The sequence below is a fragment of the Hippopotamus amphibius genome, chromosome 9 (assembly GCF_030028045.1).
Source record: "Hippopotamus amphibius kiboko isolate mHipAmp2 chromosome 9, mHipAmp2.hap2, whole genome shotgun sequence".
Taxonomy (NCBI): domain Eukaryota; kingdom Metazoa; phylum Chordata; class Mammalia; order Artiodactyla; family Hippopotamidae; genus Hippopotamus; species Hippopotamus amphibius.
Window position 1 is genome coordinate 24,962,501 of NC_080194.1, and position 27,041 is coordinate 24,989,541.

A 27,041-nucleotide genomic window follows, 5' to 3' on the forward strand; every position below is an offset into this window, starting at 1 on the left:
GAGATGCAGGTGAGGTGGGATCAGGGCCAGGACACAGCAGGGAGCCAGACTCATAATAAAACTACTATGGAAAACCACCTAGAAACTCACCTCTCTAAATCAGAATGGATTTTGATGTCCAAGCCATCAAAGACAAAAAAAATCAACGAAATGTAGAAACGTTACATACTACTCAACCTCACTTAGGATTTCTCTCTCACACACACACACCCACCCCCCACAGCCACTCTCAACCCTTCAACACTGGATCATCAGCCAAAGCATGTTTGGTTTTCCCAAACTGCATACATGACGCGGGGAGGGGGACCGAAAAGAAACGCAGCCAGAACAAAGGGAACCAGGCGCTGGGTTGAAACCATGCTTTGCGGGATGCGGAGAAAGTCTAACCTAGAGATCTTTTTCTGACCCAGACTGAAGCGGATGATTTTGCTTTGTGATGAGTCCTTGGAAGATGCACTGTATGATAGGAAAGAAAAAAGTAGAAGAGATGAGTGAGGGGAGAGAAGATGCATTAGACACACAAATAAGTAACAGGAGTCCTGGGACAACGTGAACGCCCCCTGGGTTTCCCTCTGCCCGCTTTTTCTACAATATGCAGCCTTCTTTCTAGGTCTGATTTGATGAATTTCCAAAGTGAAGAAACTGCCATCAAGATTACCTAAAAACTTTTGTAGTTTTCTTTCTTTCTTCTTTTTTAAGCTTCACATCTCTTTTCTGGTATCAGTCACTATCAGGCCTTCTTTCACAATAAGACGCTGAGGCCAGGGGTCTCTGACAAGTAAACTTTGTACCTCTCTAAATTTTTCAGATGTTTCTATTTCACATGCTTGTTCGACCAAGGTGCTTTTTGGATGAACATCCTGAATATCCCATAAAGTTGACCCTGAACAAGGGTGGAGATGTTTTCAAGTTTTGCTGATCTTAGGAACTTTTGCTCTCCATGGTATAAACAATGATCACTTCAAGTCTTCTGAACTCACTGCGTTCTGGGCTTTGAACCATAAATTTATGAATATGAAGAGTCATGGCTGGACTTAATAAAAGGTTAAATTTATTTACTGTCTTATGAAAGATATATTTTTCTTGCATCCATACATCCTATACGACCTGAGGTGAGAAATACAATGTTAGCGTCACTAGACTTAGGAAGTGAAGAAAGAGACAAAAGAGAATGAATTTTAAAAAAGCAATTTTCTGGATTTTTTCTAAAAAGCTAAATATTGATAATATGTAAGGTAGACACAGATGGAGAGGAATTTCATGAGGCGAAATGTGGATCAAGTTCTCAGCCATCATGTAAATTAATGAGAAGAGCTGCAGAGAAGAGGTGAAAGTGAGCCTCTATTCAGCGATCACGGAGGAGTTGCTTGATTCCTTCATGCCAGGATCTCATATTTCCTTGCCCAGCTTCCACAACTCTTTTGTTAACAAACAGTACGGAAAAGTTGTCAAGTTTTAGTATTTGCTATCCGGAGAGGTACGCCATTTAGGCACATTTGTATCTGGCAGAGTTCTAACAAAGGATCAATGTAAACCTGGTATTTGGGGGTTGAATCAACATTTGACATTCGTGCTCCAAGGCTCAAACCATTACCCTTGGGACTTTGGTTATCAATGTCAGAATCTGGGGATAGAAATATAATGAAACTAAGCCAGGGAAGCGCTTTTACTATTCTTAACTTTAGAGCATTAGTATGGGGTATCACATCTCTAGACCCTGAGAACAAGATTATCCTCTGGAAGTAAAATTAGAAAGCATCAGTATATGATGGATAAAACCAGTCATCTGCAAAAGTAACCCAATACAGGCCAAATAAAGGATGAATAAGGACATACAGCAACTCCAGAGCCCAGTTTGTGTCACCATACTGTAGGGTCAGAGGGACATGATGGCAGGAACTACTCTGGAAAAAAATGGATATAAAAACCTGGCTTAAGTGATTTTGGCTCATCTTTAGGTAAAGCATTTATTTTTTATCTTTTTAATTTTTTTGGCTGCACCACATGGCATACAGGGTCCTAGTTCCCGGCCCAGGATGGAACCCACGCCCCCTGCCGTGGAAGCAGAGTCTCAACCACAGGACCACCAGGGAAGTCCCCCTAGGTAAAGCATTTATTAATAGTAGGATGTTTTTTCTCACTGGGAGATGGGTGTCCTGACCGGAACATCTGGTTCTTTTGAGCAGACAAATGCTTACTATGGAAATAGATGCCCCAGGCTAGCACAGCTCAGTGACACAAGCCCAGTGTTTCTCAACACATGTTCCTTGGAACCCTATGCAATGAGATACTCTATAAAATAAGAAGAGTTCTGTGGCTCAGTTTGAGAATGCTTTCTATGCCTCCTTCTGAAGATTCCCTGTGCACACATGTTCCTCCCTCCCACCCCGGCTTCCTTATCTCAATAAATGCCACCGCTTTCCTAACTGCTCAAGCCAGAAATCTAGGATTGATCTGTGCTTCCTCTCTCCCTCACTCCAGACAGTCAATCTACCTGTAGTTCTATTGGTTCATCCTCCAAAATGTCCTGAACTGGTCCATGACCATATTTGCTCTACCACCTTGATCTAAGCCACTGTCATCCAGAGGACACAGAAGCTACTTCACTGGGGTCTTTCCTTCTATTCTTGACTGTTCCACAGCCTTATGCTCTAAAGAGGAAAAAAAGTGATTTAAAAAAAAACCTGTACGGGGATATGTGTAAAAAAACAGATGATTGAACTTGGTGTACCCCCAAAAAAATAATAAATAAAAACAAAACAAAACACAAAAACCTGTAAATCAAATCAAATCTCTCTCCTGCTTAAGGCTCTCCAATGGCTCGTTACCTTTAGAATAAAATATCAACTCTTTAGCTCGTATAGCCGTCGCTGTGACCTCGCTTCAGGGCCATGGGACTAGACAACTCCAGGGGCCATCGGTCACATTGTCTTTCATGTACGTGGTAGCAGCCCTCTTTGCTTATAGGCTGCTTTTCACCTCACACCTCCCTTCACCCATTGAACTCCAGCCACACTAGCCTTCTTTCTGCTCCTCCAACCTGCCAAGCTTACTCCTACCACAGGGCCTTTGCACCAGCTTCTCCCTCTACCTGATCTACTCTCCACCTGCATGGCCAGCTCCCTGTCATTCATATTTCCACTTCAGTGTCATGTCCTCAGAGAACCTTCCTATCAACCCAGCCTAAATTACCAGTCCCTCTGAATCCCATTATCTTACTGTGCTACCGCTATCTGATATTTCTCTTCCCTTCTTATTTGCCTGCCTTCTCCAATAGAATGTAGAGATCAGGAACCTTGGCTGTCTCATTAACCCTTGATCTCTCAGAGCCTAGAACAGTGCCTGGTGCACAGGAAGCATTCAAACACTAACTGGATAAATGAATGCATACTGGCCGATTCAAGGATCTGAGCAGACACTGCAGAGACAGTTATAACAACGGAACCCAGATGATTTCCCAATCTTCCCCCCATAGAACCTTTCCCCTGCAAGTTACTACCCAGGGAATAAGCCTTGTGTAGAATGCAGTTTGGGAAATGATGTTTAATCATCTAATCATCTGCGTCCATCAGGGACCTCGGACCAGAGACTGGCTCCCACCCAGGTGGCTCTTCAGGGCAAAGGTGCAGAGGCTGGCTGCCTGGCTGTCTATTCCTCACTGCTAGTCCACACATTTCCATAATGGGAATGGGATATAATTAGATAATTAATTAGGGGCTCTGATTTACATCACAGCTATCCCTGCTGGTGTTATAACACCATCACACTTGGAAAATAGCACTCCTCCTGGGGAAAAAAGGCTGTAACCATCTATAGGGCAGCTGCTTTGTTTGAACCACTCTGGGCTTTGCCTAACTACAAGGGCCTACTAAGGGTACGGCGGTGTGTCAGAAAACCTATGATTATTAATGCTGGTGCTCTGGGAGACTGGAAAGAAAAAGCCATGACTCTTTAGCATATATTCAATGAAATCAAGCAATCACTTTGATCAGTGGCATTGAGGTTAGAGAGCTAAAGGTTTATGGCTTTAAAAAAAAATAACGATTGTGGACTTTTCTCCAGAACTTTACTATGAGTCAAAAACTTTCCAGTTCCTAATCCCCTTATTTTTTTTTAGTCACTAAAACAAATGTTTTACGAGGTGATCATTCGCAGAGTTGTTTAGGAATGCAACACAGTAGATGGTAACTGCCCCAGCATTCTGCTGGTGTATCATTCTACAGTGAGTCCCTCTGGCAAGTGTGGGTCCCTCTGGAAACACCAACAAAATCTAGGTCCTAATCCAAAAAGCAGAGGGCCACAGCTGACACTGCTACCCAGTCTCTAAGGTCAACAAAACCCAGTCACATTTAATGGTAACTGCTCCCCATCAGGGGATGCTGGCCCTCTCAGGGAAGGGAGCTGCCCCCTTCCCTGCTAAAAACCACTTGCCATCTTTCTTCTGCGTTCTCAGTATTTCTCTTCTGGCATCTGTTGGAGTAGAACTTTTGCCTCCACTAAGTGAAATTACTTGCACATATAACACTGAACACCCAGCTTGTAGGCAGACACGCAAAAGAAGTTTGAAGTCTATTTTAGGGGCTGTTTATTGCCTACGAGCGTGTGTGTGTGTGTGTGTGTGTGTGTGTGTGTGTAATAGGCCAGAGTTAAGGCAGGAGCAGCTAATTAGCTTTGGCTGCTGGCAATTCTGAGCTATAAAAGTACACATCTCCGCCAGGCACATCCATTTCAAGGTCATGCTAATTCCCAACTACTGGTCGTTCTCAGCACTGAAGAGGCACAAATGAAAAACATGTTTGGTACAGGCTACAGTGTGGTCCGTGTGGCGGGAGACCCCCTGAAAAAAAGCAGAATTATCAGTTGGCAAGGCGCCCCCACCTGGACTGCATCTCAGCTTGTGCTTTTGACTGCTGATGGGGCGCTGGCTGGTGAGGCTGGCACGGGGCTTGGGGAGTGGCTGGCACCTGTTGCTGAGAAGTGCCAGCCTGGCACTGGGAGGGGGCCCCGGCCACCTGGGACACGGCGGGCGGCAGCGGCGAGGGGAGGTGAGGCTTCTGGGGCTGGGGCTGCTGCTGCTGCTGTTTGTACCGGGAGAGGCTGAAGAAGAGGCCTAGGATGGCCTTGAGGTTTCCATTCCTGATTTCTGCAAGACAATGAAGAGATGCTGGTTAGAGGAGGCATCCTTTCTGGGGAGCCCCGCCTCGCACCCTTTTAAGAGGCTGCTTCAGCCCTCGCGTGCGTTTTAATTCCTCTAGGATATGACAGATTTCCTGAACACTTAATTGGTATCACAGTCGATTAAAATCAGGCCTAAACCACAAAGAAGTTAGCTGATTCTCCCCACTGGGATGAGAGGGGATACACGAGGCAAGTTGCAACTGGGCTGTCTAGCGAGTGTCAGGAGGGAATTCTCAGTCAGGACACAACCGAAAAAGACTGGGTCCCGAGCAAGACTCTGCTTGTTCAGGATGCAGAGCAAGCGATCCAGGGACAGAGGCACCGGGGGCACCTCACTGGTCTCCTCGTGGCCCTGCCAAATCTGTGTTCTGCGCTTCAAGCCACCTGGAGCGTGCCAAGTGGCTGCCGGTGCACTCCAAAATCCTCACCCTGCTTTACCCAATCATCCTGCCCTCAGATAGGTGGCTCTGCGTCTCTCTTGCCCGTTGAATAAATAACTTGAACTTGGGATGGGTGTGGGAATAGGCGATAGGGGTTGTTTCCATAAAGGACTCACACACACAAATTCTCCTATATTAAAAGACATTTGTGCAGAGTGGGGCTAAGAAAATTTTTTATTCCAGACGTAATTTTTCGGATGTTAAAAAATGCATTTGCCTCAAGGCATGCATAAAGAGCTGCAGAGAAGGAATAAAATATTTATTCACAGGCAGAGGCTGTGGATACAAGGGTGTTTCTCCTTGGGCAATCCCTCCTTTTCTGCCGGTCTTTTAACACCAGGTGCTAATGGCCAGCGTCTAAACGGACCCTAAGGGTAAAGTAATAGGGCCACCCAGCATGAGGGACAGAGAAGAAGGAACCTAGGGGCTCCCTCTGCTTTGCTTCCACCCTTGGGTGGAATTTCTTTTTCTGAACCGGCAAGGGGGTTAGAAGGAGTGGGATTGGAGGAAGGGAAGCCCCCCTCCCCTGCGTGGGTAACACACACCTCCACGTTAGCCCCAGGCTGGGCAAAAGGATGCTGATAAAGGAACCAGAGTTTCCTCCAAGGACCTGCTGAGAGGCAGACGGCATGAATGGGGTTCTTTCAGAAACAAGCCCCATTCCCTGAAAGCCTGCCAATGCCCTGGGGTGTGATCTGCTGATTAGGTCAGGCTGAATTACTTCCTGTTGGAGAGTTCTTCTTTCCAGGCTCTGTAGAAACTGACAATACAAATTACTAAAATCCAACTTTCACTTTGCTTCGAGCTAGCATGTGCTGATTGTGGGACAAAAGCATCAGAAACGCAGCTTTTAGAAAACCAAAGCCACGAGTTGCAGTCTGTACTCTACCACTTACTAGCTGTGCAATCCTGGACAAGTCATTTAATCTTTCTGGGCTTTAAGTGACAATATTGACACAGCTTACCCCATCACACAGGTTGTTTTGTAGATCAAACAAGATCAGAGATGTGAAAGCACACTGTAAACAGTCAAGTCCTTCACTGGTCTTGGTTACTGTATGACAACCATAGCCCCAAAATCCCATATGAGATTCCTATATAGTTCCAGCTTCATAACTTAAAAATGATGGTTTTTACTAGGTGACCTCTTAATTTTTCACGCAAATGATGACATTTTTGAGAGTGAGAGGGAAAAGCAGGACAACAGGTGTGAGCCAGGGCTGACTTAAGTCAAGATGCTCGTAAACTACTGTGTGCAATGCAGGTAGCACAGAAAGTTCCCCAGATGTGGGAAAGCCCCCCAGTTTCTTCGGGTAGCTCAGCTTTAACTCTTCAGCTCTGCTTCCTTCTCCATCCTAAGGAAACCAAAGGAAACGGTGATCTGTTCTGCTTCTGCTTCTAAATGTTCTTACAAGGACACCAGTGTCACAGAGTGTGAGGCTTGGATGGGATGATCCACTTTATACACTGAGTTTTTGTAAGCTTCAATCTCTGAGTCTCAGTTTTGTTTAAAATGAGCATTTTCCTCATGGGAAGATGGAGGGTAAAGGGACACACCCCTGGTCCCTCAGACTGACAGTGACAGGAGGCTGGGACAGAATCAAGAGCTGGTGTGGAGGGCAGGACCTGTTAAGGAACTCGGGAAAACAATTTCCCCTCAAAAACAGAATTCCTTGGAGGGTGAAAATGGAGCTATAATCATGATGGATGAAATCTACATAAGATTTCAGTGCCTTTTATAGAGCTACTACTAATTAATATATATCAAGACAAGCTTTTTTTCATACATGATCCCATTTAATCTCTGCAACCTGGAAAATGAGGCCTATTATGTCCCTTTTACTTAAGGGGAAACAGAGGCTCAGAAAGGTTTGCGACCTCTCCAAGGTAATAAATGCCAGACCTGGGATTTGAATCGAGGTTTTTTCCAGCTCAAAACCCAGTCTCCCAGCATGGTGTAACCAGGCTTACTTATATACCCATCATGTGTCGTGAATTTAAAAGCACCAGATAATATTTTATTTATTGTTAGCTTGTGGGCATATAAGTAGTCTTTTTTCTCCTTCTAGAAGTATTCTCATACTATCGGATGTGTCAAATATCCCACAACACATTTTTAAAAACCAAGCAAGAAAAACAAAGACGGGGGGAATTAACAATTCAGAATATCCAGGGGCCCAGGGGTTGCCGCCTGCAAAAAGCAAGCATATCCACATGGGCACCCTCCTAAACCTACCTGCCCAGCTCAGGGCAGATGAACAGGGCCAGCTTTGTCATATCCTCTCCCTGCTGTGGATGTTTAGTCATTTATTGTCCATAACTGTTCTATTATTCTTGAAAACATCTTTTTATTTGTGACAGAGCCCGGTGCTCCCATAAATACAGTTTTTCTTAGGAGGAAGCATTTTTATTATAAAGATCACTGATTGTTAGAGCCACAAAGACTTGAGTTCAAATCTCTCTATTCCGTCATTTATGGACTTCAAAGTTTTTCCAAGAGTCAACCTCTCTGAGCCTCAGTTTTCTTCCTTAAAATGGGCATATGTGTCCTACACCTTCCCCACAGGGATGCTATGAGAGTTAACAGAGGATTAAATGAGAAAATAAGGGCAAGGCACCTAAGATATGGCCTGACTCTGTATTTCCCTTTTTGGTTCAGAAAATACGGTCACTGTACCTATAGCCTCCTCAGAACCCAGCACAGGTATCTTCACCTACAAGAAGCCTAAGAAGCTGTCCCTCCTTCCTGCACATCCCCTCCAGGCCATAGTCACAGGCATCAAGAAGAAAATCAACCAGAAAATCTCATTTTAGAGAAAACTCAATGGTCACCTTCTTAAAACAAATCAACCAACCAGCTCTATTGAGATATAATTTACAACCATAAAGTCAAGTGTACAATGATTTTTAGTAAGTTTAGTAAATTCTAGTTTTAGAATATTTCTGTCACCCTGAAAAGTGCTCATCTGCAGTCAGTTCCCAAACCCATTCCCCCAGTAACTTCTAGTCTGTTGTTTCTACCCATTTGCCGATTCTGGGCATTTGCCATAAATGGAATCATGTGACATGTAGTCTTTTGCAACTGGCTTCTTCCACAGAGCATAATGGTTTTAAGGTTCATCCAAGTGAGAGCATTACCATTAGTTTGTTTCTTTATATGTGGAGAGAGCACATTTTATCCATTCACCAGTTGGTGGACGTTTGGACTGTTTAATTTTCTTTCGGGAACACAGGACTCAAGCGTGGTAAATGCTCTGTTTGGGATTGAGAGCCACACAGTTTATGCCATGGGTGGTCTTTTACAGACGGTATCCAAAATAGCTAGAATTGTGTTCTTTTCCTATTTCCAAATGGCATTTGTCTGTGTGCCACGAGGCCTGGTAAGCTGCGTAAAAACAAAATCCACCAGCCCACAAAAATGTTCCCCTCGTGACATTTCCCGAGGCTTTGGAAAAAGAACATCATTTTGTTTCTGATCAACTATCTTCACCCTCCTGATTTGTAGAGAAGGAAAAAAAATTGTAGACCTAGAGAAACCTGACTTGTCTAAGGAGACGTGAGCTAGGCTGGTATCTAAACTAGCATGAGAACCCTGTTCTTCTTTCTCTCGTGTGGCTGCCCACAGGTAAACTGAAGAATAAACTACACAGGCCATAGTTCCATTTCCACTAGAATTCAGTACTGCCTTGATTCTGAATCTCCTTGGGTTCTGACTGATCTCTCCTCCCACTGGCTGGTACTAACCTGCAAGGATGCTGCAGGGGATGTTGGGCAAGACAGGAGGATAATAGAGTTATTTTCTTTCAACATTATTTAAAAGAAACCTCAAGTCTGGTTGAGTAAGGCACAATCATTGGAATAATCTAATACAAAGAAACCTGCTTTGTAGGAAAGGGATTGGGAGCCAAAGGGATGGCTGCCTCAGACCGCAGTCTCAGAATTATTCAGTCCCCTTAAGCCATGGTGTAAGGGCACCCAGCTGATGCGGGACTGTGGATTCTGTGGCATTATTCCTCCAGCTGGGCCATCTACATAATCTACACTCAGCACGTAACTTTCCACCCTACTCTGGCAGCCCTTCTGTGTACTGCTCTCCAAACCCATCAGTGACTCTGCCCACAGGGGAAGTGGATGCCAGGGTGGGAGCAGAGCCACAGGGCCCCCTGCTGGTGGCCAACAGAAATGGTCCCACTCACTGCCAAACTCAGGTGCCTTGGGCAGGAGGAAATGGAGCCCACCCACGTGCTGCTTTTACCCTGACAATCTAGAAAAACTCCCCGCTTCCTGGCTCAGGTCAAAAGGAAGAGAAAGCTCAGCATTGGGTCTCTGGCCATCAGGGCAGCAAACCCAGGTCTGAACTAATCAAGACAGCAACCAATTTTACTCTTAAGGCACATACTCCTTGTTAGAGTCACCTGGAAGCATCTTCCTGCCTCTGTTTCTCCAATTTGCAAGATGGATAAAAAGCAAGGTCTTCGTCCCCATCATATTACCTATGCCCCAACTTCTACGTAAATTTCCCGTCACCTTGCTTTTCTGATTGGTGAAAGCCTCTTCATCTTGTAAAACCCTATTCATCTTGTAAAACCCAGGAGGCACATCACCATCTCTGTATGGCCCCAGGCAGTGCTGACTGTAGCACCACTGGATCCTATACATACCACCAGCACAGCTCTCTTATTAATTGGAATTTAAAGCTAGTTTTGTACGACTGACATGACTCTCCTTGTACCCCAGTGCCTAGCACTGAGCCTGGCATATAGGATGTGCTCAGCAAATGTGTGCATAACTAAACAGGATATGCCTTCACCTCCAGACCTCCGCTTCCCCATTATGAGAAGATGGGAGAATGGGCTCAGGGCCAGGTAGCACAAACGCCAGGTGTTCTCAAAACTCCCAGGAATAAAGGCCATCCTCCTTCACAGGGACAGGTTTACAGATGGTTGTGACAGGTGGAGTGAGGGGTTGAAGGGATCTAGAAGATCACCCAGGGCAGGCTGAGGACCAAGCTCACAAGACTCTGGCAAGTCTCCAGGAGCAAGCGGATGGGTCCAATCTGGGGGAACATGGAGGAGGCCGGAGAAGCCCCAAACCAGCAGCATCTCCACAGGGCTCACCTGGGCCTGCGGCGCCTGCTCACAGGCAGCAGCTGTCTGTGCCCTGGAACAAAGGCTCCCTGTGGCTTTCTCACAGGCAGGTCAGGGCAGGGCCTGAGCTCCTGAACTGCTTCAAGGACAGGTGCACACACCTTTCCGGGTTCCAAACCCAGCTTTAGTCACTGGGAAAGGGTGGAGATGTGTATATGGGGCTTTCCAACTGCTGATTTTTTTTTTCAATCAGAGGAGGAGCCTTCGGGCAATCAATCATCTTCAAAAGGAAAACAAAAAGCATGAAAACCACATGACTTCTTTAAACACGATAATGATTTTCTAGTAGTGATGGAGGTGGTTGGAAGTGTGGATAGTGGTGAACAGTAGAAAACACCAGAACTTGAATCAGCAGATGTAAGTAGCTTGACCACTGCTGACCTTGTGGGCCTCTCTTGTGCCACACGTAACAATCTCTTTGGGCCTTAGTTTCCTCACCTGTAAGATGGAGTAACATGAACACTGACCTCAGAAGGTTGCTGTGGGGGATTAAATAAAATTGTGCAGCACTAAGCCCAGTGACTACACATGATGGGTTCTCAATATATGATTTCCAATTCCTATAATTTAACAGTATGTCAAATGGAGGTACTTCCTATAACCCTGAAATGGTGAATAAGGCCCATTTGCGGAAAACAGGCTCTAAGTACCCTTGCTTTGTAAGTTTAAGGAATTGACAAAAGTTGGGGCCAGTCACCCTCCCACAAGACTGCACTAGTCCAGAATTGATCTTACCACCAAAGCCCATCATCACCAGCCTTCTACCCACCCCGCCCAAAATCATTATATGAAGACTGAGATGAGAGGATGTCATTGAGGGCGGGCGAGGGTGGTCATGTTTGTTCATCATGGAGACAGGATATCTCCTCCCCTCACCAAGAAGCAAGATGGTGGGGTCCATGCACTCCTTGAAGGCAAGGGAGTAGAGGCTTCAAGAGAATCACTCCAAAGTGGTGGTGCTGGTGCTCTAGTGCCCAGCTGGGGCACCTGCTTAGCAGAGACTTGGCAGAGCTGCATGTTGGCCACCTAAGCTGGGGGGGAAGAGCTGGAGAGAGACTGTATGGTGGGGACCTCCAGGTGACAGGAGGCCTGTTCCATCGATACAAGTGGAAGACAGAGCCTGCATGTTCCTGATGCTCTATGGTGGGAAATGCAGGGATTGTGAGACTGAGGTCTACGGTCTTACCAGGACCACCTTAGTGCAGGGACACAGAGGCGCCTGAATCGGGGGATGGAATGTGAATGCCACCAGCTGCCGGTGAGCTGGAAGAGTGGTCAAATCTCACAACAGACTACCCAGGCCCTGGGAGCAGCACGGGAGCAGTGCCCGGTCAGCAGGGCATGCAGGGACCCCCCACCCGGGGACAGTGGCAATGTCGGCCACCCAAGAGGAGGACAGCGATTTCATCACCAGCAGAACTCTGCTTCCTCGGCTGCTGCCCCAATCCCGGAGGCTCAGGCTCAGGAACGAGGGAAGGGAAAGGAAGTCAAGTCATCATGTCCCAACCCTCCCACCCCCAACTTTCCAAAGCCACCTGCTCTGGGGGACACCAGGGAAAAGAGCTTTGAGTCTGAGATTCAAGTTAAAAAATGAACAAGACTGAGTCTTTCATTGCAGCGTGCAGGCTTTCTCTAGTTGTGGCAAGCGGGGGCTACGCTTTGTTGCAGTGCACGGGCTTCACATTGCGGTGGCTTCTCTCATTCCAGAACATGAGCTCTAGGTGCGTGGGCTTCAGTAGTTGTGGTGCATGGGCTTCGTTGCTCCATGACATGTGGGATTTTCTTGGAACAGGGATCAAAGCTGTGTCCCCTGCATTGGCAGGCAAATTCTTAACCACTGTGCCACCAGGGAAGTCCCAAGACTTAAGTACTGACATAAATTTGTCCTAATAACTGTACAAGACTGAAGAGAAGTGGGTTCTGGCCCAGATATCATTAAATGAGTCTCAACCAAGCAGGAAGGATGGGGGTCAACATAGCACAGTGGGGGGCAGTTACTGAAAAACTGACTTCATGGTTATACCCCAGGGACTGATTCTTCAACGCACTGTTTCCAGTCTGCTCTTCTCTGCTCTGAGACTCACAAGGGCCACATCCCACCGTCGCCCAGGGGCTGGGGCTGAGTCTCTCGGCATGACATGGCTTCATGGGCTGCCCAGCATCTTCTGAGACGGTGTTCCAGCCAACAGAGATTCTAAATCTTTTTTGGTTTCTTTTGCCGGTACACGGCATGCCTACACTTTATCCATCTGCTGTCCCCAAAGACCATGAACATGAGCTGTGAAATCACACAGACCTGGGTTCAAATCCTGGCCCTGCCACTCACTCACTACGGGCTTCATCTGTAAACTCAGCCTACTATAAATTCCAATGTCAGTTGTGAGAGCTGGAGCTGATGCAGATAAAAGCCTTAAAAGCACAGTTGGTACCTATTCATTCAACGAATAATTGTTGAGTAGATTCTCTATGCCTTAAAGTATAGAGAAGATGGGGCAGGTAGGGGCGGGGGAGGGACAGGACAGGCAGAGGGAGAACGATGCGTAGATAGATGGCAGGGTGGCCAGGGTCACCTCCAGGCCACATGAGATGAAGCTGGCCTACAGAGTCCACATCCCCCAGAGCCCTTGCTGCTACATATGACTTGAAGAAGCCCCTGCGGATGCTCTGCTAGCGGGGCACTGGCCTGGGATCCAATCATGCCCAGGAACTAGGAGGAATGTATGCCTGCCACCTACACCAGCACAAGAACTCTCTACCAGGAGGAAGTAATGTGCTCCTTGGAACAGAAATTTGCATCTCCCTACCTCTCCATGGAAACACAAACAACCACCCCCCCCACACCCAGCAATGTGCGTGCCACATGCCATTCAGCCAAGATCTCATCCCCCGCGGAGGAGGAACCACAGCCCAGGGCAAAGGAATCCTCCACGGACCCTTCTCTCACAGCTGAGGTGAAGGCGGACCACCGACAGCTGCCTCAGAGACCCCTGGAAGCAGCGTGACGGTGCCTGACCCGGGACAGCCCCAGCCACTAGAGGTCCCACTTGGTGAATTCTGTTCAGAGACTCGAGACACCAATAGTGGCCGCCCACCCCCAATACTGGAGGAGACTACAGTCCAGAAACACAGCCAGGAAAGCCATGCTTTCACCACCCAGCAGACCAAAAGCAAGGAACAGGCCCCCAAAGGATCACGCCTGCAAACTTACCTGCTGCACGGGGCTGTGTCCTTCCTCACAGCTCCCCGCCTCTGCCCCCTAACCACCAGAGTCAATGCTAACAAGCCACGTTGCAAAACGCAACCACGCTAGGGAAAGGTGGTGTCATCTGAAGCCCACATGGCTCTACCTGTTCTGGGAAAGCTGGAGGCAGGTGCAGCCTAATGAGTTTGGGAGGATGCCGGGGCCTATGGCCGCTCCGGAGCTGGCAGCTGCTTGTATTTACAAACGGGAGAGAGAGAGCGACTTTCCAGAGTGAGATGTTGCCCGAGGAGGCTAAGAATTCAGACCAGCCATCTCCAGACCAACACCGAATTGAACAGCAAACCACCAGCAAACGCTAATGTGTGAATGAGCCACCAAACTGGAGTTAATTAAAAACTAATCAGGGGAAAAAAAAAAACTAATCAGGATGTCAAAATGGAGCATCTCATTAATAAATCACGTGGTTTTTTTTGTTTTTTTTTTTGAGCTATGAAAAGCACTGCTTCTTCTAATAAAATTAAGAGATAAGGATTAGGCATTTTTCCCTGGTAACTTGTACAGTTTAAATATATTCTGTGGTTAAATGGTCTCTCTCTCTCTCTCACAGATAAGGCTTGGCTTGATAATTAACTGAATCGCCGGTCGTGTGAATCAAATCTGCGTTGTCTGATAAAGCCCGTCTCAAAGAGAAGCGACCACGTCTTCACGGCTCCCTCCGTGTCTTGCCGACAAGGCTGGCATGGTTGGATCGGCCCCCTCGGGATTCTTTAGGTTGTCAAAAAGTTGGCATCCTCAAGTGTAGACAAGCATTGAGCAGCCTCAAAACCAGAAAGAGACAAAACCGGAAGAGCCCACCAGCACCCGTTGGCTTAACTCTATAAACCTCATTAATAAGTATCAGGTGGGCATTTTGAATAATGAAAGGGCAGCTTTATGACAAGTGCTCAGACTCACCTTCCGCAGACAGCCCCTGGATGTTTATTCCCTTAGCTGCCAGGAAATTCAAGCAGGCATCTATGTTTTCAATCTAGGGGGGAGAAAAACAATATACACTCTATAAATGTTGTCTTCTCCAGAGCCATCTCTTATTAGGAACAAAAGGCGATGTCAGAGAGGGTTTGTGGTGCATTTGCTAAGGTTCTCAAAGAAGAAAAAATGATATGAAAACGCCAATGGATAGATGGATAAATGGATGCAGGTCAGTACTTTCCTTTGTCTGTACTTGCACAGGAAGAGGTTACCTAATATCCCAACCACACACAGTGCCAAAAGTCAAGGTCTTGGATTGCTCATGGCTGCCAAAAATAACCAGGGTGGAATTGGAGCTCTCGTGTTGATCACTGTCACCAGTGCAATCCTGAACACTTGAGCAGCTGCCAGAAACATGGAGGTGGGGACAAGGTTAGGAGACCCACCCGCCTACCAGCAGCTGGGAGAGATTTCCAGCCCCCAACCGAGGAGGCGGGCAGTCAAATATAAAAAGAGTGAATGGGAGTTACAGCAGGAATCTGGGTAGTGTTTACTCACAAAATTCTCAGGATGGCAGGCATCACAGAGGACCAGGAAGAGCGGCAAATGCACCGAACCTCTCTGTCCTTTGTGTTTTCTGTGGCAAGAAGGCACCCAACCCCACCAGGGTCTCGGAGGCCTCCCAGGCTTTCCAGGGCTGATGCCGCGGCCAAGGGCAAGCTCATGTCCAGCCGTCAGGAAAGAGCAATTAGGTCATTCCCAAAGGTCTGATTTGACTTCAGTTGTCAGGGCTAATTATTTTTTGGTCCACAGGAAAATGTTTGGGCTTGATTCATGTCAATGGTGGCCATAAATAAAAGAAATTGCTTTGGACCTGGCACAGGGAACTTTGGATTTCACACAGTCTGCCTTTCACGACGGAGATTTTCCTCACCTCCACAACCCCCCAGCCCCCACCCGACTTCCCAGGCTCCAGCCACATGCTTATGAACTCAAACCAGTATTTGACCCACGGGGTTTGTTCTGAACTCATAAATGACTGTCTTGCACAGCGTACATGGGACCCTTCTCCCTCCCCTCCCCCAAGCAATATCCGGATGGTTCCTTTAGAGTCACAGAATGAAGTGTCTCCATTTTATGAGCTCTCATCTGAGGACAGTCTGGCTCCAAGGCCATGTTCCTGAAGTTCATGTCTGGCATCCTCCTTCTCTGCTCCCAACCTTCACAGCTTCCAAACACGTTAAATTAAGCGCAGGGACACCTGAACAAAACTGCATCCATTCTAAAAGAATCTGCTCAACCCTGAGCTTGAGGTCACTACACCTCACATTTTTTAGCTTAGTTTCTTTCCCAGCTCCCAGCTCATTTTCCAGGGTCTTCATCGAGGAGACATTTTTTTCACCTCCAGGAAAACGGGTAGAATGCAATTTCCTACAAACGAAAGAAATGCTGATGCTACGGGTTATGCCTGCCACCACCGCAGAAAATCATTTCTTACAGAGAGGGAGGACAAAGGAGATGCCTTTAAACTCGCCTTTCTTCTTTCCAGCACAGGACGACTGACAGTGACGACCAGGTGCTACCACCTTGCAGGGAAGGGGGGTGAAGTAGGAAGAGAACAGCTACGAGGACGCTGTGCAAGGTGTTTTGGAGCAATCAGCTTCCGTGTAGAAGTGCAATAAAAATCATCTCTCTAAATGTTACTGAGCTCTATTGCAAAACCCTACTTTTGAGCAGATACCAGTCTTTATTTCATGCTATTGTACACAGTGGTAACAGACCAAAACCACTCAGAAGGATTTGTGGCCTCCACACAAAGGCACTGGTATTTAAATCATGGCAAAATTATAAAATTTCTCTTCTAACACTTGTCTCTTCTTATAATCCTATCCTACTTCTTTGTCTGGGGGGTGCGTATGTGTGTGTGTGCGCACATGTGTGTATTTTTTATTTTTTTAAGTTTATTGAAGTATAGTTGATTTACAATGTTGTGTTAGTTTCTCTGTAGAGCAACATAATTCAGTTATTCTCTTCCATTATGGTTTATCACAGGATATTGAATACAATTCCCTGTGCTATCCAGGACCCTACCCTACTTCTTTTAATATCTTACACATGGCTCCGAAGGGAAGCTTTGGCAGTTATATCCCCATGGAAAATGCAAAGAAAAATCTGACCACCTCTGAATCTTAAAGCAAAATCAAAAATAGTGCACTTGGTATAGATCCTGGCAAGTGTCATGTAGGTAGGCTGACATGGGTAGGTTAAGTTTTTTCAGCAACAGTGTGGCAGTGTGACACTGAATACAAAAAAGGGGACACCTGCCAACATATTCAAAAAAGCACTGCTCTACTACAACACTGCAATTCTACAGAACTTTCCTTCCAAGAAGCATGCAGTAGGTTTCCTTGTCACATGTAAGGAGCATTCAATGTACGTAGCATCATTGAAAGTCCATGGTAATTTCTTCTTATAAGGCTACCCTTGGTACATTTCAATTCACCCATGGGGCTTTCTTTTTAAATGTTAAATTCTGTTAAGGGGAAAAATAATTATAAATGGGTTACCTGGAATACTTCCCCTCTTGTTGATTTTTTTACAGTCCTATCATTCTGTCAACGAATTTCATAATTTTGATCAACAGTTCTTTACTGAGGGAGAGCGACTGGGAAAGGAAGAAGATTTCGCCCTTGAGAGGGCAGCTGTCTGGGTCTGGCCACATCTTGAGTTGTCACAACCCTCAGGGAAACTGACATCTAGTGGGCGGAGGCCAAGGATGCGGCTAAACATCCTAGAAGGCACAGGACAGTTCCCTCCCAACAAAGAATCATCCAACCCCAAACGTCCGCAGTGCCAAGGGTGAGAAACCTGAGTGATATGATTCTTTTAATCACTCATTCCATCAACATAATGGTGCGGATGTCTGCCCTGTGCCAGGTATCCTGCTCGGCTCTTTTGCCAGCACTGGTCCAGAGTCCTCCTCCCAGGCCAGGAGCCCACAATGACATAATCCTTCTCTTTAGGGTCCACAGAGCCACTCGACACACACCCCCTGCCTCCCATCCACTTCCGGGAGAATCAGAGCATACAAACAAGGGAAGCATTAGGATCTCCCTGCGTTAGGTGAAGAGAGGAGACCTAAAGGCACGAGGCATGCTTTCTCCTAAAGAGGAGATGAAACGGGCAACACTATCCAGATGGCCGGACTGCACTCCCAGAAAATGTAAAACCTGAAAATAAGAACTTGGGTCATCATTTAAAAGACGACTCGTAAGCCCATCAAGCTCCTTGAATTTCTTCCCCTCTACTATGAATTCTCTGTTCACAGAAGGAGTTCAAAAAACATTCCTCAAGTTTCAAATCCACTCTTTAATAATGTTCCATTAAGGTTAAAAATCACTCCTGACAAGGCGGCTGAGACCCACGCTCTTTTCATCTGCACCCCAGGAAGGGCGCAGGGCTGGGAAGCAGCATAGGGTCAGATGTGGATTCCAACCTCCCGCTTCACTTGGAATGAGATCAGAAGGGGAGAAGGTTTCTTTGATCCAGGCTGTCTTGTGATTCAAATTCACCTTAAGGTTTTCTTATAAATACTGTTCAGGTAAACAATCCATCCTCCTGTACGACTGAGGTTGCAAACTCCCACCACATCCCTGGAGGGGACGAGCCAGTGGCAGGGCCCTGGGGCACTCATCCCAGCACCGTGAGGACCTAGCACCCGTCTTTAATGAAGCTCACGGCTCATATGGGATCCAGACATGTAGTGAGAGATAAGGAGCCTGTTAAAGTCGAGAGGCTGAGCAAAAGAAAAGACTCTTCACCCGCAAAGTATGTAAATACAACCAAAGTTGTTCATTAATACATAGCAGCCAATATAAACTACTTTCCAAAATTAGCTGAAAAAAATCTGTGCAAAATCTGACATTCCAGTGTTGCTGGGGGGGGGGGGGGCACTGGGTGAGAAGGCTGTTGTAGCTGTTGCCATAGAAATAAGTCCAAGAGCTCTGAGATCAAGCTCCTGGAGTTTACAGGGCTAGCTAGTGTGGAGGCAGGAAGCCGAGAAGGGGGACCACAACACTGGAGACCCTGGCAGCAGAAAGGAGCTGGATGGAGGAGTGGGCGGAGTAAGGGGACAAACCAAGATCAAGATGCACTTCCCAGAGTTTCCCTTTGTTTGGGGCCATATGTGGCCTCCACCCTGTGTGGTCCATGAACATCCAAGAGAGAATGGCTGCAATTAAGCCTGTCTCTCACTCCCAGCCAGGGTCTTCATCCCAAAATCGAATAGCTTCTCAACAGTCTCTAAACTTGACTTTCAGGGCAACTTCCATGGACCATGTATGTTGTAGCCTATGTCTCCCACATCCAGAAATACATCTCTACCGAGGCCAGGCAAAGAGCAAGGAAAATCAAAACAAATGGCAAACAACTGGAAAGAGAAGGGAGCGGGGGGATCGGAGGCAAATGGAAAACTTCACATTTCAATCATGATTAAGGCTGGACTGGGTCTCATGATAACGTAAAATATGCAAACCTCAGAAGCACTGTTGTATATCTCCTGGGTAGCTTAGAGACTGATCAAATACCATCTGTTGTGGCAGTTGTCATGGTAGCATTTTTCTCTGAATACCAGTGTAGCCGAGTGCAAAGCATGAAAATGATTAATGCAGACGAAGACCATCTCTACCGGCACCACCGCAGTCCAGGGGAAGATGGGGTTCTGGACACACCAAGTAAATAGGGTGCTAGTTTTGTGAGTTCAGAGTTTCTCACCAGTGGAGGTCTCCATCCTGAGAAGAGGAAACTGGGAAGGGATGCAAACAGATGCTGCATTAAAGTCAGCCATGGTCAAAGCCATTTTAAAACAAATCATGAAATGCCTAGAGCTTAGGTAGGGGGAGACTTGGACCCCAGACAAGGCTGAGTAAGAACCTGTAAGTTCTAAGGACATTAAAAGCACAGTGTAGCTTCTTCTTGAGCCTCTTCTCAGCACAAACAACTTCCTTCCAGAAGTGTGTGTGATCCTCATACCTGATATTGCAACTTGTCAACAAAAACAATCATAATTCATCCATTCATTTATCCATTTCTTTACCCATATTTACTGAGCACCTTCTGGGTGTCAGGAAATGTGTTGGTATTGGGTATACAGTGGTGAATAAAAGAGACACAATCCCTCATAGAACTTACAGTCTAAAGTAGCAGAACTGGCATTAAATAAACAGTATACCAACAGCATCTGTCATGTACTAAAGGACAGGATCTAGCCTGGGGAGCAGGGGGGGAGTCAGGGAAGAATTTAGGAAGAGACAGCAAGTTGGTCCACAGAGATAGGGCTTTTTGTCTGTTCTGTTCACTGAGGTAGCCCCAAGCACCTAGAAGAGCATGGTGCCCATCGTAGGTACTCAAGAATGTTTGTTGATTGAAGGGAAGTTTCAGCTGAGATGTAAGAGTGAGCTGGGCACCAAGAGTGGGGAAGAGAAGAACATACCCATCACAGAGGACCTAAGGCTGGTAAGCTTTCATGCAGGATGCAGCCTAGCACATTCTGGGAACCAAACGAGAGTCAGAATGACTGGAGGCCAGTAAGCAAAGGAGAACAGTAATGAGAGAGGATGCAGAGCAAAAGCAGAGTGCTGGGCCATATTCAGGAGCTGATGTGGAAAAGGAGAGAAGGGAAGGATCCTTCCTGTTCTTATGGAAGCCTTGACACTCCATTACCATGGCAACAACAGCCAGGCCAAGCCCTTCTGAAAGCTGCAGGAAGGACCATGTTGCATCAGGGGTGGATCAAGCAGTGCCTTCAAGGTGGGGCTCCAGTGACATCTGGGCTGGGCACCGAGACAGGGAAGGATGGGAAGGGCAGGGTAGCATCTGCGGTCACATGTACTAGGAAGGTCTGTTTCCTATCTAACAGGCCTTCATGCTCTCCTGACACTCCTTCTCCTGCCACTTTCCAAAAATCAAAATAGAAAAGGAAAAAAAAAAGAAAAGAAATCCAACCACGAAACCAAACCAAAATGCACTTTGGGGAACTGCCCTCCTAAATGCCTGTCTCCCCAGTGTTGTCCTTTTGCTCTGCATTCCTAGGGATCATGACGATGCGTGATTTTCTAGCTTCACTTTTTTCCCCACCTATGTCAGTGTCGGGGTCCAGCAGCATCATGTGGTCACATGGTCACGGGTCATAGTGTGGTCCTGGAGATGCATGTCACCACAGCACAGAGCAGGCAGGGCCCAGACACTGTAGTTTTAATTTTAGAAGGGGACTCCAGAAAAAGGGAAATGTATGCTGGTGCTTCAAATTCTCCCAGGCGGGGAAACATTCAGGAACATGTTTCCTTGTAAGCCCCACATGCTGCTGCTTGCTTGTCAGATGCATAAGGCCATCTTTGGCCGGTAGTACAAGGGGCTCCATACATTCTGTCCCAGCCCTGGCCATTCAAGCATCAGAGCTTTCATAAAATCATCTCTAGCTCTCTTGGTGGCTTTGAAACAGAAAGCTTAAGAATGTGGGACTCGAGGGCTGGATGGGGCTTGAGTCCCTCTGTCAGACTGTTTCTTGTGCTGCTTTAATGCCTTGCCCAACTCCTTCCTTTAATTTGGCAATGGTATCCTCCTTATCTTTTATGATATTTATAGCTTAGGCTTTCCAAGATGCTGTCAAGAATTCCTTTTAAAAAAATTTTATAGGAGTCTCTCTGCTGTTACAGCAAATGGGTAAGTCCATATGGATACAAAAAACGTCTCTCTAGAGGAGAAAAACATTGAGAATAAAACTCTCAAATTCCATCAGTGACTATCTTTTTCCACTTTGCTTCCAACTGCCTAGAATGTTTCCTTTCCCTATTATTTTCTGACTTGTCGATTTTTTCCTTGAAACAAGAGAGAGACCTGGAAGGGGAGCTGTGGCGAACATCTCAAAGTCAGTCCTCACTCTGGAGGCTCCCAGAGTAAATGCTTACAGCTGAGCTCTGCAGAGTGTCTGCTTTTGGATATGACAGTCCTTCTGAGGCGGAAAACTCCACCGGGGATCAGCATCATTGGAAAGGCCCAAAGGATGCCTTTGTGTGTGTTCGTTCAGGACAACATTCTGCACATCATTTCTCCTGCTACAATTTCAGAGTAATGATCTCTAACTTCCTAGCACTCCCAAAAGGGATTATTCCATGAGGAGGCCTCCATTAGGAGCTGACACAGATGCTAGAAGGGGAGAGATTAGTGCTAAGAAGTGATATTTACAGGATATAACACAGGCTTTGGGGTCAGACAAATCCTGATTCTGTCATTTACTGAATTATGATCATCAGCAATTCAACCTCAGTGACCTGATCTGTAAAATGGGCGTAATAATACCTACCACACAGGGTGGTGGTGGTTATTATGAGAGGATATGTGTGTGGTACTTAGTAGGTGCCCAATAACTGGCAGTTTTTGTTAACGTGTTGGCAATTCTGATATGAATGTCCCTGGGCAACAGTGCTCAGGCCATGACATGCCCAGAGCTGTGTCTGGGCTTGGCTACTGGCAAACAGAGAATTAGACAAGCTTATCTGCTCTGCCTTCCATTCCTCCTCCTGGATTTTCCTCTCCATCACTTGATGTGTAACCCCTTTCTTGAAAAGATGCTGATAAACCAACTCACACCAAGGCGGAAGGGCCTGCTACTGGTCTCTCAACATGTCACCTCTCCCGGAGGTACTTGTATTCCATGACAATTATTAGGGGACACTATCTGTTGATACAGATTTTGAACTCTCTGCTAGATTCTGGTTCCCTTAGAAACTACACACAAAACCCTAGGGAAATTATTAACTGCTTCAAGCCTCAAATTTACCGTCTGTAATACAGGAATGCTGATAACTATCTCGTAGCATTTCTGAAGAACAGGTGGGTTTGACATACGTTAAGGTTCTGATACCTTTCAGAGACCTTTAAAAAGGCTCTTCATACAATCCAACAATGGCAGAGTACTAGACACCCACGGCATCGTCTGAAAACGAAAGATCATTTGGAGTTGTGAGACATTCTGAGATCTGCTAAATCACATGACACTAGTACAGCCTCTCTACAAAAGGGCTCCTTGAAGCTAGAATTCACTTTGACCCTGTTGGAATCAGTGCTTTCTATTCAAAAAGCTCTCGCGTCAAAGTCTCCTCTGTGAAGTTACATGGGAAAACCTAAGCCTTAGACGAGTAGTTTTCTTAAGAAGAATCAAATATTTTTCTTGTAGAAAACTTTGGCTTTACCTACAGAGAAGTATACAAACTCAGATTCCAGCTTCTGGACCCCAAACACATGGCTGCCTCTTGAATGAATGAGTGGTGCTTGCCGGAGAATTTTACCCAGGGACGAACTGGGACCTGGCAGCCTCGTTCATTCCTGGAAAAGTGATAACCGGGTATTTACTCTCTCCCAGGCCCTGCTCTAGGGCAAGCGGAAACTGTTGACGAGACAGTGTGGTCCCTCCCTTGTGGAAAAGACAACCTCCTGAGCATGAACAGATTTTAAGCATGTATCACCCCACTAACCAAGGGTGATACAGGCTAACTTAGACCTATCAGCTCACCTTCTTGAAAGCCTGCCACTAACTCACTGGGCTCTTTTAAGAAGGTCTGGGTTCTTTTTGTATTTTTGCTGTATTTCCATGCTTAAACCCATAAGTCTTCAAGGGGCAGCGGAACACAAATGCAAAATAAAGCAAAACAGCAGATCCTTGATATACCCCAAGAGTGCAGTAAATCCTCAGTTTTGGAAATACCACTATTACCTATCATTTCACCTACAAAACCAACACATATAAAGGAAAAGGGTAATAGGATAATTAATTTGCAGGTGAAGGCCAAGAGCTGCACTTGGCTCAGCAGCTTGGTGACCAGTTCCCTCACACCAGCCTGTAAAACTCAGTTTTGTGGCTCAGCCAACTTGCCAACGTCTGTAGCTTATGGTCCTTCTAGGTTGCTCATGAGTAGCTGATCCATGGATTCCTACCCTGCAGGTTGAAGGGTAGCACAATGTACTTAAGTGCAAGATGCATCCTGGTGGCATCAGTAACCAGGGAAACAAAGCCAAGCAGGTAAGCTTATTTATTTATGTATTTATTTAATTTTTTGGCTGCATCGAGTCTTTGTTGCTGTGCGCGGGCTTTCTCTAGTTTCGTCGAGCAGGGATTACTCTTTGTTGCTACGTGTGGGCTTCTCATTGCAGTGGCTTCTTTTGTGGAGTACAGGCTTCTAGGCGCATGGGCTTCATTAGTTGCAGCACATGGGCTCAGTAGTTGTGGCTCGCGGGCTTAGCTGCTCCATGGCATGTGGGATTTTCCCAGACCAGGGATCAAACTTGTGTCCCCTGCGTTGGCAGGCAGATTCTTAACCACTGTGCCACCAGAGAAGTCCCCAAGCAAGTTTAAATATTTTAATACTTAATTCAGAATGCTGCAAGACTTTGCTCTCTCACTGTGATGATGGCTGGAGGGAAGCCAACTGCTCTATTATCCTCTCCTTGTACATATCGGCTGTGGTGTTAATTTCTGCAGGAGATGCAATTCAAAAATTGCAGTTGTTTCCACTCCAATTCCAGACGCTGCTAGCAATTATCATGTGCCAGGCATAATACTAAGACCTTTCACATACATTACACTTCAAACCATTTTTTTAATCTCAAAAGCTGTTTGTAGGTATCGCTAAAGAGTTGAGCCTGAATTACAGCCTCCTAGTGGACATTAATATAGACTTTGGGAGATTTTGCAAGTAGTACACAAAATACACCAATAAATTAGATTTGGCCAATAGTTCCAAATTCTGTGATCAAGGCAAAGGGCTACTTGCCAACCAATCAAAAATTATATGAGATTAAAAGTAATTCAGAATATCATTAAGAATTAAAATAACTCAACTCTGCTTACTGCCACAGCCAGAATGACAGAGGCAAGGTCAAAGTCACTGAAAGAGGTGAACAAATGAGACAAGGAAGGTCTTTATTACAGGATATCTTTGAGCTTCCCAAGGTTACAAGATTGTTAATGCACCTGTGAAGAAATAGTGACAACTCTTAACTTGTCATATAATGCTAATCTCTGTTACTATTTCCATCCTTGTTGAGCATTCAGTTGAACCAGATAAACAGCCATTTTTGTAGATTAAAAATGGTTAAATACTGGCCATTCCATACTACCTATCATCAACATATTAGGAAGATGCTTCCCCCTAAAAGCTAAAATTATACTGCTAGGTGATCATAAAAATGGAGCACTTTAGAGCCATTGATAAACAAAGCATCTGTAAATTCTGAAACTCAGAATCAAATCTCTCCAAGTGTCTCCCAAAGGAGTTTCACAAGACTGATGATGATACACCTTGATTTATATTTATAAAGTCAGAAGAAACACCCCATTTACAAGCTAACCCCTTAAAGGCCCTTTGCTTCAGTTCTAAGAATTTCTTCTGCACTGCCCCCTTAGAGAAGCAAAATGGGGTCCAGGCAAGACTTTCATTTCAAGCTGACTCATCTCAAAACTTCCCACAAAAGGCAAGCACTAGTCATCCTTCACAACAGTGACGGGAAACCAGGTCACGTGCCCTTCTCCTCTTGCCTTCCTGTTCCTTTAGGGGAAAGTGTGAGAAAGATGAGATTTTGGTCAGGTTCTGCCACTCTATCCAACTCTACATGACTATTACCAAGTTCACACCAATGTGGGAATCTACTCCATAGGAAAAGCCAACTCATGCCATGGGGTCATCATTGGTATCATGATGGCACCACTACTAAGAGCAAATTTTAAAGGTAGAGCTGGAAATCAAGGATTTCCCAGGACCAGAGGTAAAGTCTGGGAAACCACGGGTTTCTCAGAGCTTCTTAGCTCTCTTTGAGCAAGGTACTTAATTTTCGCAAGCCTCGGTTTTCCTTTCAGTAAAGTGGGGATAATTATCCCTTTCTTGAATGCCTTACAGACTCCTTTCAAGAAACTAATATTTACACTGGACTAGATTTTTTTCCCATACATTATTACTTCAGTTAATTTTTCCCACTAAGGTAGTAAAAATGATGGGGAAATGGAGGCATACAGTGTTTAAATGCCTCCCTAAAAATCATGGTTATTAAATGGCAGGGTCGAATTTGAACACTTATTGGATGTTTTGTAAGCTATGAAGCCTATACAAACAGGGGGCATTAGCAAGCAAACAACAAGAGCTATTGCTGAGGAGGAGAAAATGTCCACCCTGTTTTGTCATTTCCCTGGCCCTCCAGACAAGGCAAGTAATCAATTTATCCAAACTAAAGCCAATCTTTACATTAGAAAGACATTTCGCAGAGGAAGGAGTGATTTCTCCCACATCCTTTTGGACATGTTTTGTGGAAGATACTTATGTTCCTTTAGAGTGTTTGAAATCTTCTAGAGCAGGAGTTATTTAAGGTAATATAAACATTACAGGCATTAGTTTGATGTCAAAATGCTCCCATAACAGGGATTTTTCAAACCACCATACGCCAGTGTTTAGAATTCCTGAGGAAGTTCATCATGCTTATAAGAATACAATAGTTTGGGAGTCAAAAACCTCAAATGTGTGCAGGGGGCAGGCAGGCAAAAGCTAAAAAAGGAGGCTGGGTATAAGACAATAGGGAATGGTGGAGCGTATGACTAATGCAGCTGACACCTACCTATCCAGTTTTAGCCAATTTTTGCCTGTGGAGGGCCAATCCAGTATTGTCATTTTTCTTTCTTTCCAAAAAAAGCTGAAAGATCATTGTGAAGTATATTGATTTTCATTTAACTGTTGGCAGCTGTTTAGTTTTTCTTTTAAAAGGTCTTCTGGGACCTGAACTCTGCTTGTTGGCCACTGTTCTCTACTCTTTGCTTAAGTGAGCACATTGGCGTTCACCTACTGACCAGTTCCCAACATGCAGACGCCACAGGCTAACTATGTCTTACCAAAGTGCCAACAGGAATTCCTTGCTAAGTTCTGGTTCATGGAAAAAAAAAATTAAAAAATGAAAACAAAGATGCATACAAAAAACAGCCCTTTGATGCTAGGCTGAAACTTAAGAAGCCCATGAAGACATATGCACGGAAATGGATCCAAGCATGAAGCCAGATGGCTTTCGCAT

The 27,041-nt window shown here is 45.7% G+C and overlaps 1 protein-coding gene across 3 annotated transcripts in view; it reads right to left on the reverse strand.

Annotated features, from left to right (window-relative positions):
• NAV2 (neuron navigator 2) overlaps positions 1-27,041 on the reverse strand; it is a 389,315-nt gene that overhangs the window by 213,328 nt on the left and 148,946 nt on the right. For 2 of the 3 annotated variants that reach the window (XM_057748182.1, XM_057748180.1), the window contains exons 4-6: positions 14,922-14,994; positions 4,879-5,143; positions 388-456 (exon numbers count right to left, since the gene is read on the reverse strand). In XM_057748182.1, the coding sequence (XP_057604165.1) occupies positions 388-456; positions 4,879-5,143; positions 14,922-14,994 (407 nt within the window). The remainder of the gene's footprint in view (positions 1-387; positions 457-4,878; positions 5,144-14,921; positions 14,995-27,041) is intronic. The other variant, XM_057748181.1, reaches the window with a different exon arrangement.